General features: G+C 47.3%; 2 protein-coding genes across 9 annotated transcripts in view; one reads left to right on the plus strand and one right to left on the minus strand.

Annotated features, from left to right (window-relative positions):
• Positions 1 to 698: 698 nt before the first annotated feature.
• Positions 699 to 4,780, minus strand: PDE12 (phosphodiesterase 12). The gene is made up of 3 exons (XM_053291169.1): positions 3,334 to 4,780; positions 2,414 to 2,492; positions 699 to 1,862 (listed from the first exon to the last, which is right to left on the minus strand). The coding sequence occupies exons 1-3, from the start codon at positions 4,600 to 4,602 to the stop codon at positions 1,420 to 1,422; spliced, it is 1,791 nt and encodes a 596-aa protein (XP_053147144.1). The 5' UTR covers positions 4,603 to 4,780; the 3' UTR covers positions 699 to 1,419.
• Positions 4,781 to 4,864: 84 nt separating this feature from the next.
• DNAH12 (dynein axonemal heavy chain 12) overlaps positions 4,865 to 18,478 on the plus strand; it is a 277,218-nt gene continuing 263,604 nt past the window's right edge. For 2 of the 8 annotated variants that reach the window (XM_053291159.1, XM_053291160.1), the window contains exons 1-2: positions 4,871 to 4,972; positions 16,129 to 16,237. In XM_053291159.1, the coding sequence (XP_053147134.1) occupies positions 4,947 to 4,972; positions 16,129 to 16,237 (135 nt within the window). In that variant the 5' untranslated portion in view covers positions 4,871 to 4,946. Of the gene's footprint in view, positions 4,973 to 11,115; positions 11,131 to 15,320; positions 15,337 to 16,128; positions 16,238 to 16,326; positions 17,022 to 18,478 lie in introns of those variants that run through there. The other 6 variants (XM_053291166.1, XM_053291165.1, XM_053291162.1 and 3 more) reach the window with 6 other exon arrangements.

Consider the following 18,478-nt stretch of genomic DNA (forward strand, 5'->3'; position numbering starts at 1 on the left):
TCCCTCATTGGTCTTATGTTCCTTCAAGCTGTTTGAGAACCCCTCTCTTACCCTCCTCACTGTTTGCCATGCTTGGATCATTTTCCCATTTCCAAACAGTTGTAAAAAAGATACAAAAAGTTTTGGACTACACATACAAAAAAGGGACTCAACAGTTCCATTAATCCAGCTGTCATATCAGATTTGATGGAACGTTGTCCGATGGCTCAGCAAGAAGTTGGAATAGTCTAGATGACCAGACAAGACTTATTAGTAATTAGCAAAACTGGAGTAGATATAGGACTGAGTCTTTAAGAAGGGAAGCCTGCTTACAAATTAAGAACACTCTTATTTAATTGCATTTACATTGCTTGTACCTAGGAGAGACATCCAAAACCTTGTAGCTTTGTTACTAGGCCACATTCCTCTCTTTTTACCAGCTTTCTCTTTCATTTGTAAACATTAGGATAGCAATCCCTATAGATTCAGATATAGATAGCTGAAGTCACATACTCACATTTCTGCCACCAGTTTTTCACTTTAGCTACTGAACATTCTCAGGAGCCAATTTTTAAACATAGTCCAGAAATATGGATTACATTTATTTCATGAAGCAGAGTTCCTACTACTTTATAACTGAATATTTAGGATTTTGTTACTTAAGACATGGACAAGAAAATCAATTGCCACATGAACAGCAAATGAGACAAAAAAATTAGTCTGCTTACACTTTTATGCATTACTAAAAAGCAAAGAATTCTTTACAGTACTTGCAGAAAACCATTTCCTTATTGTCAGAAGAAGTCAATGCACAAACATGTAGGTTTTTTTTTTTTAATTTAAGTACAATTTTGGTTTACATGGACAAATTGATTAGGTCTTGTTTGGGTTTTTGTTAAAAATAACACACCTGAGAACAGGTAGTTGTGCCAATCCACTCTTGAATCCTATATTTAAATAGATGGTTTTATAATGTGGCAGTATACATTTACACAATTTTGGCACCTTGTTAAAGAGCAACAGATATGGTACTAGTTGAGAATACCCAGACCCTCACATTTGTTCCGATTTTTACATAAATTCAGCTGCCCATTGTAGTAGACTGTACTTTAAGTAAAATACTCTTAATCACCATTTAAAAACCACCTGAAAGGAGAAGTATGATAATCCAGCTTTAAAACAGCATTGAACATTTACTGCTTTGCTTATTAACACAGAAAAAGGAGCATTAGCCATAAGAGCATTCTGGTTTATAAGAATTATGACCAGTTACCAAGAGCTGAAAATCTGGTACAATGTCACTAATTGGCATGTAAACCCTTTTATCAAATTCTCCTTTGTAAAAAGTCATGACCAAGCTAGGATTTGAGTTGAATTCTCCTACAGTAGCCCGAATCCCTCCCTTAAAAAGGAAGGAATAGATGCCAAGAATGTTTTAGTCTATTTCCACTTTAAATCACATATTAGTGCTATATGATCTGAGGGGTGTGAAACACTTGGTAAGGCCTGATGAGTGGTTACTTCTTCATGACTTGGCAGTGGAATTACCTGTTCAACTTCCAAAGCATTTGCATCAATGAAAATGTAGTCCAAACATCCATGAAAGCCCCCAACATAATTAGTGTATGCTGGTTCTCCACAAGCACTTTTAAGTTTGAATGGATGGGTTAAAGACATACTGCACCACTGTTCTTCTCCATTTGAGCCCCAGTCCTCATGATCTTCAGCAATGCTGCCACTATTGACAAAACTATACATTCCAGCAGATGGTGTGCTATTAAAATCTCCACAGAATATGACAGGTATAGCAGGATACATGTCATGTGTTACATGCCTAATATGGGACAATGCTACTGCAGCTTGGATTAGACGGATGTTTCCACCTAAGGAGAAAGAAAATAATGTATGAAAACTTTTTTTTTAGCCTTCAGGTTTAGAAGTCGCAATCAATCAGTAAATTTGGAGGTGCGGAAAGACTTACAATTCAGTTTAATACCTTCAGTATCCCCTCACCAACTACCCTAAGAGTTCTGTCCCCTCTACTTCCAAGAGCAGTCTCAAACAGGTCAAGTAATTACTTTGCTCATAGTTTAGCTAAGGCATCTTTTCACAGAGCTGCTCTCTGGCCCAACAGGTGTTTAATGCCATCTTTTTTCCCCAGTTGACTTGATGACTTTTCTGTTTCTAGTTGTCACAAAAGCAGAATGTGGATATCTTCTCCTTTAGAACATTCACGTTTTCAGTAGTTAATCTGGGAAAACTTCCCATCAGGTAAATTATTCACAAAGGACGTCACTTTAGCCATCACTGCAGAAGTCACACTGAAAGCTACTTACAGCACAAGTGTGTGCGTGCGTGCGTGCATGTATAAACACACACACCACCCCAAACTAAAAACTCAACGTTGTTTCCAAACGATCAGTAGCAGAATTACCTTTTGGGTGCCAGTACAAATGGGTGTTAGCTATGCAAATCTTCCTGGAAGGATCACTTGTAGAATGAAGAACAGAAACCTGTAAGAAACACTCTATAAATGCTCATATCATTAGCATTTACAGTTTGTATTTAAAAATAGAAGTAGTTCTGTACTAATTAACCAATCATCTTATGCTTTTAAAGCTATGTTAAACAACAATTTCATTTTATCTTTCTTCCAACTCTCCCCAGTGTCAACTTTTATCTACCCTTCCCCCCATCCTGGCCTCTCATTTCCAAGTCACATTCCTTTACAAGGAGCTAAGCAGCACTTCATTTAGTACAGTACTGTCAACTGTAATTAAACCCAGTAAGCCTTAATCTGACGTTAAAACTCAATTTCAGAGAATGAGTAACAAAGCAACCTATCAGCTTGGAGAATTATCACAGTGTAGTAATCGACTACCTTGTTCCTTTGTCTTTTTGCCACACCACTCAAATTTTGTTGTAGGATAATGAAGTGCAAAAGATGATAGGGCTCCTATGCTTCCAACCTGCTGATTTTTTAAATTTAAGATACAAACGTTCTGCCCACCTTTTTATCTGGACACCCTACTTAGCTCCCTTAGGCCTCATTATAACCTACCCTGCCAGTCCCATTCACCCAAGGGAATGACTACAGCCATTCTACCTGTGGCAGATATTTATTATGTATTTATTTTTACATTTTATATCCCGCTCTTCCTCCAAGGAGCCCAGAGCAGTGTACTACACACTTAGGCTTGTCCTCACTACAACCCTGTGAAATAGGTTAGGCTGAGAGAAAAATGACTGGCCCAGTCACCCAGCTAGTATCATGGCTGGATGGAGATTTGAACTCGGATCTCCCCGTCCTTGTCTAGCACTCTAGCCACTACACCACACTCTCTAGTAACATACCTGCAACACGGATGATCTTTGGTGCACCTTTTCCTGCACCTGAGGATAGGGAGCCAGCTTGTCTCGCAGTTCTTTGTTCAAGGGATCTTCAAGTAGGGCCTGGTTTAAGGCAATGTCGTGCTGGCTGAGCAGGCTAAACTTGTCCCTTCGGTAGAAAGTGGCCAGACCTTCGCGCTGCTTCTCTTTGAGCTTAAAGAGACCCTCCAGGCCGAAGGCATCAAGCGCCGGGCCCAGGCTGTCCGTGAAGACCACCTTGTCCACCTCCTGCAGGCAGATGATGTCGGCGCTGTAACCGGCCAGTTCTTTCTTGAGCAGGTTTTGCCGGTAGTCCAACTCCAGAGAGTAGGGAGCGCTGTAGGGATAGAGCACGGTCCGGGAGAGCTCGGTCTGGGCGTAGATGTCCGCCAGGATGTTGTAGGTGACGGTGCGGATGAGGCCAGGCCCGGTCACTTTCTTGGTGTAGAGGTGCCGCGCGTCGAACGTGCAGGCGCCCGGGCCGGCCTCCACCGGGCCGCTGCTCTCCACTTCGCGGGGCACCCCGTAGCGCCGCTGGCTGTCGCCCGGCGTGCACAGGAGCTTGAGGCGCAGCCCGATGTGCGCGTTGCTCGGCGTGAAGACCCGCTCGGTGCCTCCAGGCGCCTCTACCCAGCCGCTCCTTTCGCCCCCAGCCGTCGCTGCCGCTGCCGGCTCGACCCTCTGCTCCTGGTACCAGCGAAAGAGGCAGTCGCTCGCAGAGCCGAACTCGGTGCGCAGCTTGGGGCAGACCGGGAAGCCGGCGAGGAGGGAGCGCGGCAGCTGGAGCTCCGTCAAGGTGGGTGGGTTGCGCTCCACGCGATAGCGGGCCTCGCCGATCTGCAGGACCGCCCCGTCTTGCCAGGCCTCGGCGTTGGGCACGTCCTCGGCCACGGCCTCGCCGTCCTGGGAGAAGAGGCAGACGGTGGGGGGCTGCAGAGGCAGCGCTCCGGCTTCAGCTTCGGCCCGCGCTTTCTTGCTCTTCTTGGCCGCCTTGGTATGGCCTTTGCCGGCGTTGTTGGCGATGCGGGCAAGCGCCCGGCCCAGAGGCTCCGCCTGGTCCCGCTGCATGTGCCGGGCGCTGCCGTCGCCCAGCACCAACGAGACACTGAGTTTGGGCTCGGCTGGGACGCAGCGCACCACGGCCCGCTCCATGGCGGGAAGCGCGCTGCCAGCAGGGCCCCGACAGCCCAGCCGCTGCTTCCTCCCTCTCAGGCCAGGAAGGGCTCTCAGCGTGTGCCGCAGCAAGCGCCACATTTAACTCGTAGCTGCCAGGGAGACACCATTCATTCCTCCCTTCCTGTCCGGCTACAGCCGCTCCTCGGTTGCCAGGCAGGAAAGAGCCACTTTGGCTGCCCCGCCCCGCAAGGGCCGATGGGAAAAGAAAAGGGACTTTCGAAGCAGGAAACGCGGCGCCTTCTGGGAAATGGTGCCGGTGAAACGCTTAAAGCATGTCGTAGGAGCGGCCGGAAGTGCCCTTTCATTGTTCCCCGTGTAGTCTCTATGGAATCCTGTCATCATCCGATGTTACTGTGAAGCGATAGGGCAATGGCCGCATAGGATGCTTGAGAAACATCTCAGAATCAGGAGATGGTTTCAGTATGCAGCTGCAGTGCAAATTTAGAAGGTGCTCTCCATGACAGTGCCATAGCCACGCCCACCTCAATGGCTACACACCCCATTTAAAATGTTTTTAGCCACAAGAAGTTAAGGATAGTTTCCTAATTTTACAGCCTTTGTAGCTCTCATGGTTATTCACCCAGAAGAGCTGTCTGGTCGATTGTCAACCACAAAGGGTGGACGATAGTCATAGTAACAAGACAGGAAGAATGCTAATAAAATAATAAAATAATATTTTAGTCTAATATTCTATGTAACAAACTGTTGGAATAGCAAGAACAGTATATTATCCCATTTAGAAAGCAAAGGGCTTCACGTTCCTGCTGAGATCCTGGAAGGAAAAAAGTACTGGGACTATGCTGCTGCCTGTCCTTGCAGCGCAACACCACTGGTGTGCAGCCATGGAACATTTAGTTACATTAGTGTGCTTGTGAGCATGTACAGAGCTCCATACATTTTCTTCACCAATGACTAACCACTGTTACTCATCTAGAATTATGCAGAGCAATTCCTTGAGTTGCAAGGAAGATCCAAGTGTCCCTAATAGCATTAGATTTGTCTTGCCAAATGCAGTTTTTAGAGTTCAGAGCTACAGGCATATGTGACAAGTATAAGTAGATCCTTAGGATATCTGTTGATGCTAAAGTGTGTAGGGGTGGGCATGAGCCACGATTCAAGCACCAGTTCGGCGCCATGGGGAGGAGAATGGGGAGCGTTTAAGAAAGAGGAGAGCAGGTCCTTACCTGCTCTCTGCTGCGGCGCAGCTTCCTGCTGGGGTTGCGCTTGGCCCAAGTACCCCCATGTAGCGCTAGCACACAAATGGTGACTGTAGGTGCCATGTGCATGCTGGTGCCATGCAGGAGTACTTGGGACAAGCACTGCCCCAGCAGGAAGTTGCATGGGTCTGCAGAGAGCAGGTAAGCTCTCTTTCTTAAAGCTCCCGCTCCTTTCCCCATGGTGCCAAACCGATGCTCGAACCACGGTTCATGCACACCCATAAAAGAGTTGGGCAAGGTCTCATTTACAAAAACAAGTGAGATGAACCAAAAGGCCACCTAGCCCAAAGTCCTTCCCAACTTGCCACACCAATCCCTATATTAAGGCACTTTGATTAGTGAGATTTGAAAAGGGTAACTAAAACTGCCATCCTAATCATACTTAGGAAATAAGTCCCACTGAACTCAGGAAGATTTACTTCTGAGTAACCTTACAGCACATTTCAGTATGACATCAGCATTCGATACTATCGGCCATAGTATCCTTCTGCAGCGTCTAAGGGGATTGGGGGTTGGAAGCACTGCCTTGCAGTGGTTCCACTCCTATCTCTAGGGCAGATTCCAGATGGTGTCCCTTGGAGAATGTTGCTCTTCAAAATCTGAACTCTCATATGGTGTCCCTCAGGAATCCATATTGTCTCTAACGTTGTTTAACATCTACATGAAACTGCTGGGAGAGATCATCAGATCTGGTGCAGGGTGTTATTAGTAGGCTAATGACACACAAATCTGTTTCTCCATTTCAACATCATTGGGAGAAGGCATAACCTCCTGAAATGTCTGCCTGGAAGCGGTGGTGGGCTGGATGAGGGATAACAACCTGAGACTGAATCCAGTTAAGACAGAGGTACTTATTGTGTGGCATTGGATCTTGGGAGACAATTCTGAGCTGTTGGTTCTGGGTGGGGTCACGCTACCCCAGAAGGAACAGGTACACAATCTGTGGGTGCTTCTGGACCCACACCTCTCCCTTGTCTCACAGGCTGAGGCGGGGGCTAGAGGTGCTTTCTTATCAGCTTCGGCTGATACACCAGCTGTGTCCGTTTCTTGAGATAAACGACCTCAGAACGGTGGTACATCTGCTAGTTACCAGACTTGACTACTGCAATATGCTCTATGTGGGGCTGCCTTTGTACGTAGTCCAGAATCTGCAGTTGGTCCAGAATGCGGCTGCCAGGTTGTTCTCTGGGTCATCTCAAGAGAAACCATTTCACTCCAGTACTGAGCCAGCTACACTGGCTGCCAATAAGTTTCCAGGCAAAATACAAGGTGCTGCTTTTTGTAGGGGAATAATGGCAGTTCAGTCCCCAAATAGCAAAGCAAAACCAATTTGGTGAGAAAGCAGCAAAACAAGAGGTCTTGAGACAGTTCTTTAGTATTGAAGAACTACAAGGATTTATTTAAAGAAAAGGTTACAAAGAAATGTGAAAAAGCCTGTAGCTTATTTCAGCTGTAGCTCATGGCTTGCAAGAGATCAAAACAAACAGACATCTCTGGAGAGACAAAATGAAGACTAATCCTGGAAGAACAAAGAGGGGAGGAGTCCAGCATTTTTATCCATGACCCTAATCCCCCAGTGGTCACTATGAGAAATTGCAGCTGAGAGCTGATACTGTTGGTCCTAGCTTCAACAGTTATAAAGCCCTAAACAGCTTAGACCCTGGGTATTTAAGAGAATGTCTTCTTCACTATGAACCCCACCGCCCATTGAGATAATCAGGAGAGATTTGTCTGCAGTTGCTACCGGCTTGTCTTGTGGCTACTCAGGGACGGGCCCTTTCCATTGTTGCCCCAAGGCTCTGCAATGAGCTCCCTGCCAAAATAAGAACCTTCCCATCTCCTACAACTTTCAAAAAGGTACATTGGTACTCACCATGAAGGTGTCTTCTGGCTGGTGTAGAAGAGGTCACCCAACGTGGGATTACATCCCTCCACATGCTCCAGAAGGCAGGAAGTAGAAAAAACTGAAGAACTCAACCCAGTGCATGTGGGCGTATACCTTCAGTACCTAAAACAGCTCAAGCTCCAGAAGAAGTAATATAACACTAACATGAACAGGAAAATATCACAACATAACTCAGGACAAGAAGAGGAAGAGCAGAACAGAGTAACCCTCCCTCCCGGGTCAGAGATCCAGCCAAGGAAAAGAAACGAACCCCGGGTGGGCCTTGGGTGACCTCTTCTACACCAGCCAGAAGACACCTTCACGGTGACTACCAATGTACCTTTCTCGGCTGGTGTAGGAGGTCACCCAACGTGGGAGATACCACAGCACCAACCACGGGAGGGAAACAGAGTCCCCAAACACTGGATCTAATGAGCCGGAAGGACCCTCTGAAGGACCCTCCAACCAAAGGCCGCCCTTGCTGAGGCGTGCTCGTCCAACTTATAATGTCTTGAAAACGTGAATGGAGACGACCACGTAGCTGCCTTGCAGATTTCCTCCAGCGATACCGCAGAGGACAGTGCCGCCGACGTGGCCGCCGATCTCGTAGAGTGGGCCGTAATCTGATCAGGAACTGGCAGGTCCTGCGACCTATACGACTTCACGATACAGGACTTCACCCATCTGGCGATGATTGCCGCTGAAACCTTCATACCCAACTTGGCCGACTTGAATGCTACAAACAGGGCGTCGGATTTTCTAAATGGTTCCGTCCTACGTAGGTAGACCTTTAGCGCCCGACGGACATCCAGACGGTGCCATTCCTTCTCAGCAGGGTGTCTAGGTTCTGGACAGAATGAGGGCAGAAAGATGTCCGCAGCTCTATGGAAGATTGAGTTGACCTTGGGAGCGAAGGAAGGATCGGGAATGAGTCGAACTGCGTCCTTAGAGAAGACACACAGGCCACTCTTAATGGATAAGGCCTGCAGTTCCGAGAACCTTCTGGCCGACGTTATAGCCACGAGAAAGGCCACCTTCCATGAAAGTAGTTGAAGAGAGGCGGAACGCAGCGGCTCGAACGGGTGAAATTGAAGACCTCGGAGAACCACATGCAAGTCCCAGGATAGGAAACGATGACAGACTGGCGGAGATAGGTGTGCTGCCCCTCTCAGGAATTTCTGTAAAAGAGGGTGCTTAGCTAGGGAGGCACGCTGTCGTGGGAACAGCATCTGGACCAAACATGCCGCTTGCCGCTTGAGGGTGTTAGGTTTCAGGCCCATGGATAGACCGACCTGGAGAAAGTCTAGCAGCAACCCCAACTTACACCTGTCAGGCTGTAGCCCCCGCCGAGCCGCCCAACGAAGAAAACTTCTCCAAGTTGACTGATAGATTCTATTGGTAGAATCCTTCCTGGAGGCAAGGATAGTCTCAATAACCTGCTACAACAATCTTTCCCGAACTAGGATAGCCCGCTCAGCTTCCACGCGGTCAGTTGCAACCATTCTGGTTCTGGGTGGAGAATTGGACCTTGCTGTAGGAGGTCTGGACGACAAGGTAGCCTGAGGGGCCTTCCCACAGCCAGCGCCACGATTTCGGAGAACCAGGGTCTCCTGGGCCAGTAGGGCGCGATCAAAATCATGGAGGACCGGGACCCCCAAAGCTTCCTCAGGCACCGAGATAGTAAAGGAACTGGAGGAAAGGTGTACAGCAGCGAACGAGGCCACGGTGTCGACAGAGCGTCCACTGCTTCTGCCCCCTCCGACAGGAAGCGCGTATAGAACCTCCGCAGCTTGGCGTTCTCCCTGGACGCAAAAAGGTCTATGCACGGGTTGCCTAGCCTCTCCGTCACCCACTGGAATACCGAGGGATGAAGGCACCACTCCGCCGGCTGAATCTGCTGACGACTGAGCCAATCCGCCTGTACATTGGAGGCGCCACTCACGTGATGTGCCAGGATAGATAACAAGTTCTGCTCTGCCCAATCCAGCAGGGTCACTGCCTGTAGGTGGAGGGACCTCGACCTCGTCCCCCCTTGCCTGTTGATGTGCGCCTCAGTCGCGGTATTGTCTGTGCGCACCAACACATTCCGTCCCTGCACAAGTGGATGGAAGGACCTTAGGGCCAGGAACACTGCCCGCAGCTCGAGCCAATTGATGCTGTGACGCGATTCCTCCCTGGACCACTGGCCCTGAGCAGATTCGTTCCGGCAGTGCGCCCCCCAGCCCCACAGGCTGGCATCTGTTGTGACTAGAATTCTTTCTGGTTCCAGAAACGGTCTCCCCTTGACAAGGTTTTTCCGAACTGTCCACCACTTGATCACCTCCCTCAGATCGCCCGGTAGGAGAATCTTCTTGTCTCGCCGCAAAGCAATTCTGCTCTGATGGGGGAGAAGAGCCCACTGCAATCTGCGCAGGTGGAGCCTTGCCCAGGGAACCGAGTCCATGGCCGCTACCATGAGCCTGAGAAGTCTTGCTAACTTGAGGAGGCTGGCTTGGTCTTTCCTCAACACTCTGTTGGCTAGGAATGACAGGACTTCCATCCTGTCCTCTGGAAGAAACAGTCTGCAGACCGCAGTGTCCATGATGACTCCCAGATGACAAAGGCGCCGGGACGGTGTCAGGTGGCTTTTGGCTAAGTTCACCAGGAAGCCGTGCTGTCTCAGTAGAGAGAGTGTCCTGGACAAGGCGGAGCTCACGGCCTCTGCTGAACTTGCTCGAATCAACAAGTCATCTAAATAAAAATAAAGATGAATGCCCTCCATGCGCAGGATGGCTACTAGGGGGCTCAGGATCTTTGTGAAGACCCTGGGGGCCGATGACAGTCTGAATGGCAGTGCTCAGTACTGAAAATGCCTTCCCATGTAACAGAAACGCAGCAGAGGTCGACTGAGGGGATGGATGGGTATATGGAGATAGGCATCCTGAAGGTCGATGGATACCAAGAAGTCCCCTGCCTGCAGAGCCTCTGAGATGGTGCGTAGAGTTTCCATCTTGAAGTGCTTCTTTATCACGAATCTGTTGACAGGGCGCAAGTTCAGTACCGCCCTTGCTGACCTGTCTTTCTTTGGCACAGTGAAGATTACAGAGTACACTCCCCGGCCTCTCCGGTCCAATGGGACCTCCTCTATGGCTCCTATTTCCAACAGATGTTGGATGGCTAGCAGGAGGCCCTTGTGCTTTGTGGTGTTCTTTGATCTTGGAGTGAGGAGGAACCTGTTGCCAGGGCGACTGGAGAGTTCCACCCTGTAACCCTGCTTTACAATAGAAAGAACCCAATTGTCTGAAATGGACTCTTTCCAGACGTGCCAGAAGTCCAGTAGTTGAGCCCCCACACCGCCGGCCAGAGAGTCAGGAATGCTGCTTGGGGCCCCGGGACTGGGGGTTGAAGGACTGACGGTTCTGGGTATGGAATGATTGCCTGCCCTGACCCCTAGATCTATTCCACTGGGGCCGAAAAGAGCGGAAGGAATCCCTCTGCCTGAATTGTGGTCTGAAGGCTCTATAGGTTTGTGTATTCCTGCGAGTAAAAGCCTTATCTTCCTTGCGTGCGACCAATGGCAATGCCTTACGCTTGTCCTGGGTCTCAATGAGCACCTCCTTGAGTGCTTCATCCCCAAAGAGTTTGCCCCCTGCATAGGGAACTGCTGCCAGGTTTGCCTTCGAGGTGTTGTCGACTTTCCAATACTTGAGCCAAATATTGCGCCTGGCTAGCACTCCCGCGCCCAAAGCACGAGCTGAGAAGCGCACGCTGTCGAACGTGGCATCTGCTGCGAGGGTGGCCACTTTTTGTAAACGTATTAGCTTGCGTCGCATCTGCGATTCTTCCGACGGTGGGTTATTGAGAAGCTCATCAATCCATAACACTAAAGCCCTCGAAACCAGGGAGGCTGTCGTGTCGGCCCTGATAGCCATAGCAGACAAATCATGAAGCCTGCGCAGGGCTGCCTCTGCTTTTTTGTCCGCAGGGTCCTTAAAGGTGGAATCCCCGTCCTTGGGGACCACTACTCCACTAAGGAGGGCTCCAAAAGGGGCATCTGTGAGGGGAACCTTCAGGAGGTTCAGTGTCTCCTCGTCAAAGTCATAAAGCTTTGAGGCGGCCGCTGGTGCCCGCTTAGCAGTGGCAATAGCGGACCATTCCTCCTTTATAGTGGCAGAGAATCCCTCAGGCATAACTGCCTTAGACTGCAATGGCTTTGAACTGGGTAGAACAAGGGAGCCCTTGGAAACTGGATTATCCTCCTCAGGGGTCACTGGCCTAAGACCCAAAGCGAGCAGGGATCGGTTAATAATGGCTTGGGCATCCTCTTTCAGAGAGAGACGTTGACTGTTAGCCCCAAGTCCCTGCTCTTCGGGGATCTCGCTATCCTCATCAGAGGAAGAGTCAAGCTCAGGTTCCCTGCTCTCTGCGCCAGCCACCTCATCTCTGTGTTGCATAATGTCGGGAGACTCCTCCCCCGACTCCTCTGAGGAACGAAGTTCACGGGCACGAGAGTAAGAGGTGACCCTCATGGCGTGCCTGAGTCTCTTTCTAACCGGGGACAGGTTCTGGGAGTCCAAGGATTTGGACCCCTCCTCCCGCCTTCTGGGTGCCCTTTCCCTCGATCGCCCTTTCAGTGCAGACACCAGGGAGCATTGGACTGCCTCCTCGATCCAGCCCCTTAGGGCCTCTGGATCCACGGAGCTCCCGGGAAGGATCGCGGGGGTGCCCCCACCCGGTGTAGGGTGGCCAGGGGAGTCCAATTCCAAAGGCTGAGTGGTTGCCTCCCCGCTCCCTCGTGAGGGCCCCGGTCTCACCGGAGATGCCCGTGTCGGGCTGCTGTACTCCTCCTGCTGCCCCGCGGCTTGATCCCCCTCGCCCCGGAGCTCTTCTGGTCTGGGGCTGGCGAGTCGAAGCAGCTGCCGTTCTTCCACCGGCCCGCCCGCTGAGCCCTGCACCGGCCGTGCATCTGCCGGCGATAGCGGGGGCGGGGATTGAAAGGCTGCCTCCTCCACAGCGCATCTCGGCAGCCGCTCTGGCGAGGCCGTCCGGTGTCTGCGCGTGCTCGGCAACGGTTCCCGCTCGGAGTGCTTGCTCTTCTTCTTCTGCTTCTTTCGTGGCGGGGATGCCGAGCGGAGGTGATCGTGCCTGGTCACAGACCTGGCATCCACACCCTGGCCTTTTAGCTGAGGGGACAGTCGCTGTGGCCTGGAGGCGCCAGCAAGACTCCCCCTAGCAGCCGACATTGTTGTGGCGTTCTTTTCACCCGCTCAAGCCTTAGGCGGGAAAGACCGTTGGCGGGCTGCTTGCTCCCTCAACGCCAAAATTCCAACCACCTTCCTTGTGGCCATCGGATGGAGGACCGACCAGAGGTGAAGAGAGATTGAAAGGGCAGTAACAACAGAGAATCAAACGAGGATGAGTAGTGGAAAAGAAAGGGTTTTTTTTGTTTTTTTTGTTTTTTTTAAGGTCTATAACAAGAGTAGAAACAGTCAAAAGTGTAATAAAGGTAGATAATGAGCCGGAAATATGAGAGAAAAGGAGAGAACAGGGAAGATCACGAAGCGAGCTGAGTAGAAGAACCTCCTGGAGCGAAGGCAGGAAGTAGAACTGAAGGTATACGCCCACATGCACTGGGTTGAGTTCTTCAGTTTTTTCTACTTCCTGACTTCTGGAGCATGTGGAGGGATGTAATCCCACGTTGGGTGACTTCCTACACCAGCCGAGAAAGTCTGTCAAGACACATTTGTTCACCTAGGCTTTTAATTAGATATTGTTTTGATAGTTTTTAACATTGTTCTAAATTTGAAATGATTGTGGTTTTAGCCTCTTTTTTGTTGTAATTTGTATTTTATTGTGAGCTGCCCCGAGACATATGTTTTGGGTGGGTTATAAATATGTCAAATAAATAAATAAATAAATAAATAAATAAATAAATAAATTCAAAGGTGGAGGTTGTCTGAGCAAGTTCACATGGTTACGAGTGCTACATGGATGCCAACATTATTTGGGTCATCTTGTATAAATAAAAAGTAAAAAATGAACAAGTGTTGAAACTAATCAAAACTCTTAATCATGCATCTCTGTTCCTCTAGCCTTTGGTGTAACTGGTGATCCTTTTGGCATCAAGCACAGCTCAACCCAATTAAGAATGCAAACCTAAACATACTTACTGAGAGAAGGTCTCATTAATCTCAGTGGTACTTCCTTCTGAGTAAGCATGCTAAGAACCCTTTCACTCCTCCCCCCATTTTTTATGCTCAACACCCAACTTGATAAACAAATGCGATGAACTTGCTCACTTCTTTGTGATGTTTTAGTTGTACACCAAACTATTATTTATTTAAATAAGTATTATATATTTACTTATTTATTACATTGATATCCTGTTATTCTTACAAGGAGCCCAGAGTGGTGTACATGGTTATGCTTATCCTCACAACAACCCTGTGAGGTAGGTAAGGCTGAGAGATACATGACTGGCCCAGAATAATGAGTGAGTTTCATGGTGAAACTCATGAGTCAGTTTCATGGCTGAATGGGGGTTTGAACTCAGGTCTCCCGGGTCCTAGTCCAACGGTCTAACCACTACACCATGCTGGCTCTTTAAATAACTATCATTTATTTATTTAAAACCTTGTTGCTCTTCAGCCAACATGACTTTCCGTGTGCCTTACATAACACCAATGTTTTGCCAGCCAGCATGGTGTAGTGGTTAGAGTGCTGGACTAGGACCAGGGAGACCCGATTTCAAATCCACATTCAGCCATGAAACTAGCTGGGTGACTCTGGGTCAGTCACTTCTCTCTCAGCCTAATCTACTTCACAGGGTTGTTGTGAAAGAGAAATTCAAGTATGTAGTACACCGCTCTGGGCTCCTTGGAGGAAGAGTGGGATATAAATGTGATGATGATGATGATGATGATGATAATAATGATAATAATATTTAAATATGTATGCCCAATCCTCTTTCAAAGAAAATGAAAGCAGTATTTATTTATTTGATTTATAAACTGCCTGATATAAAACATCTCAGGCAGTTCACATAAAATTACATAAAATTAAAACCAACAATTAAAAAGTAATTAAAATAGTTTAAAATAATTAAAACTGTTCTTAAAAAATTTGATGACTTATTCTCCTCCCTACTGCTTACAGGCAATTGGTGGTTCTGCTGGCCTGTGTGATGGGAGGAGAGGCACAGTCCCACTGCACTGCATGGAAACGAATTTATAAATCCAGCTCAGCTAGACCCAAACTTGGTTTTATCTTCGTTGACATAAGCAGCCCAAGTTAAAGTTCTTCCTGGTGGACATATGAAGCTGTCATTTTACTGTCTTTGCTCTGCTGCCAGCAGCAGTTCTATAGGTTTTCAGCCACTCCCAGTCCTGCTCTACTGTCCAAGGAGAGGAGAGCTGGTCTTGTGGTAGCAAGCATGACTTGTCCCCTTAACTAAGCAGCGTCTGCCCTGGTTGCATATGAAGTGTGAGCACTGCAAGATATTCCCCTCAGAAGATGGAGCTGCACTGGGAAGAGCAGGTTTCCAGTTCCCTCCCTGGCTTCTCCAAAATAGGGCTGAGAGAGATTCCTGCCTGCAACCTTGGAGAAGCTGCTGCCACTCTGTGAAGACAATACTCCGCTAGATAGACGAATGGTCTGACACAGTATATGGCAGCTTCCTATGTTCCTGTGACCTGAGTGGATATGCTAGGGACACAGAACCCAGCATCTTCTGTGAGTTATGTTCTGCCCACTAAGCTTTGACCCTTTCTGCTATTTAGGTTTGAGAAAGAATTGGTATTATAAGCAAACTTAGAACAAATCTATTTTTACTTAATATTAAACACATTAGTTAGGATAGTAGATAGACCCAATGGGTTTGTTCAAATAGAGAAATGTCTGCTTTCCATGAGTTTTGAGGTTGCACTTTTGGTGAGTGTAAGTAACCCTACATCCTTGTCTTCATTACAGATTATGTGGTAGGTAAATGACACTCTTTAGTTTTGCTTCACAACTTGTCTTGACTCTTGAGAAGTTAACTCCTGTAATGAATCCTGCACTCTACCTGTGTCAGCTGTTGTAGCTGTTGAGCCATCTTCTGTATCACTGTGCCAATATCTGCCTGAATGAAAGAGTGGGAAAGGCTCTATATGAGCCTCTCTTACTTGTATCTATGCATTGTGCATGATGCATATTTATTGTATAGATTGTATTTTAATGAATATCCATGTATTGTGCATGATTTATTTTTATTTATAAAATAAAGACATACAGCAAAACCATTCAACAATCTAAGGAAGGATTTGCACTAATAACGGCCATTGTTATAGAGATGGTGGTGGGAAATCAATTAAAATACATTAATTGAATAGAATATAGCATAACCACATTTTTAATTTTCAGAATCTGTTTCACAAACACTAAGTAAGTGAGGAGTGTGTTGTGGGGAGTAGAGTGTTCTTACAATTCCATTAATGGGGTGAAGAGGTCCTAAATCCCTATTAACATCACTCTTTGATTTTTCAGTAGGGCAAATGAAACAGGGAGCGGGTATTCACATTTGGTCAAAGTTTTCTTCCTCAAAAAGCAGCCGAGAGGGGAGTGTGATTTGGACCAGGTCATCAGCATGGAGAAGGTTTGAGTTTTATAAACACTTCCGATTGTCACACTGTGGCCCAGTGCAAATTGTGTCCCAGCATTTGTTGGGTCAGGTGTGGAGATGTAACATGCCCAGAGTTCTCTATAATTAGGGAGGCTTAACAAGAAGTACAAGATCAACAAAAGGTTATGAGCATGAGTAAGAAATAGATTTAAGGGAAAAAAATTTTTTTTAAAAAAAGTGGTCACCGAAAGGTACAAAATAAATAAAAGAGTGACAGCTGTACAGACATCCCCCCACCCCTGCTTTCCACAGTCCCACAAAGCTCCCTCACAGCTGCAGTCAGGCTTTTCAACTAATGTCTGCTGTGCAGGAACTGTCTCTTCAGGTAAATCTCTCTCTTTCCAGCGGTTGCCACTTCTTCTCCTTAGGATATTCTACAGCCTTCCATACGGTGGCGGTTTCTTTCCCCCATTCCTCAGTAGCTCGGCTCTTGTTTCTTGCCCCAGTTACAGTTTAACTGCTTCTCCCGGTTACCTAGGTAACCTCCCCCCCAACACTGCCTCCTTTTGCAGAGTTGATTGAAAGCAGATGCCACTGGCAAAGCAAGCTGGGGAAGTTCTTGTGTGTTCTTGTGTGCCCATAGCAACCAATGCATTGTTGACACCCTTGGTGAGCCAGGAAGCTTGTCGGCAGAGCTCAGCTTGGGCACTGCTCAATTGCCCTGCCATTGCCCTCCATCCTGCTCTCTCCAGAAGGGCAGCAGCCTCTTTGCCAGCTTCTTGTCACGCCAACGTCAGGAAAGGTGAGCAACCAGAAGGTGAGAAAAGCCAGAGTTCAGCCTGATTGCTCTTGGTGGCCTAGGGGGTGCTGAGACGGCAAGGGCTTTTGAAGAAAGGGAGAGAGTGAATGTTTATAAAATGAAAAACTGCTGAAAGGCAACACCTTGAACGTAACACATTATGTGTGTCATACATTAAGGACAACTGGTTGAAACTCATCAACTGCAGAACAGAACGGCACTTTGCACATGTTCTTTGTTCTTAGCAGGCAAGCATGTGCCGCCCTTGGCACTGAGAATAGATTGTGTTGGGGCCGACTCCCAGCCCTAGTGCAAATTAAGCCCTGCACTGCTCTGCTTTGCTCTGCTCTCCAAACCAAGACACTGTTGCACTGACTGCTCTCCTTCTTAACAGCTGTCTAGTAATATGGCAGTTCTGGGCTGAAATATGACTTTGTTCCTTATTCCAACTGATTGGCCCAGATGATCATTTTAAATCCTTCTTTGTCAGCAGCATGGCAATAACTCTGGCAGAAATACTTAATTTTTGAAACTCTGTCTCCACCCACATACTCCCAATAAGGAGAGCACTTACATTTTTTTATCCATACCTCAGTTCAGATTTATATTACATTTTAAATGATGTTAAAGATAAGAGGTGTGAGGAACTGAGCATGGATCTTACAAGACTCTCACAGGAACAGTGTTCTCTCAGACATCTCTCAGTCTACCTCGGAATGGATATTAAACTGCATCTTGTTCAACAAAAAGTAGTTTTCAGGATGTATTTGTCTCCAGAAAGATCTCAATCATTGGGGAATAACAAATTCTGACATGGGTTAATCATGCAGTGACCCAGGGACATATTTGATCCATCTGCTATGGCACTGTAAATAATTTTGCCCTTTTGGAGGGAAGTGTCTATGAGACTTAACTTTATGCTTCAGCTAAACCTCAAATTACTAGACACTTTGATTGTTCTTTGATCTAATTTTGATCTCTCAGAGTTAAAAATATCTAACAACAAATCATTGTTTCTAATAGCCTAGAGGCTTATTCTTCAACCATGGAAAGCCACTCCAGCCCTAAATAAAGAAGACTGGATGAATGAGATGATGGCTCTGGCTGCTAGAGAAAACAATGTGTTTAGGAAAATTGACAAGCTAAGCAAATTTAACATTTGGAAAACTTTTATGGAACTCTTTTCACATAGACAGATACCTGAGACTTGTGTTTAGTCCAGGCTTCAAGGGTGGTGGCTCTTTTGTATGTTTTTCTTTCTCTCCTTCCATCTGTATGAAAGATCAGGGGTGGACATATGGAGTTTTGTTATTTTAGATTTAAATAATTGAAATGCTAATAAAATGTTAATACAAAAACAGACCACTATCTAGAAACCTTCTGTCTCCACACTTCAGCAAGTGTCTTGAAAAATGATTTACATTAGGTTATGGCTGCTATGCACGTCTGCTCACACAATAATGAAGAAACTACAG

Source organism: Hemicordylus capensis, chromosome 2 (assembly GCF_027244095.1).
Source record: "Hemicordylus capensis ecotype Gifberg chromosome 2, rHemCap1.1.pri, whole genome shotgun sequence".
Taxonomy (NCBI): Eukaryota; Metazoa; Chordata; class Lepidosauria; order Squamata; family Cordylidae; genus Hemicordylus; species Hemicordylus capensis.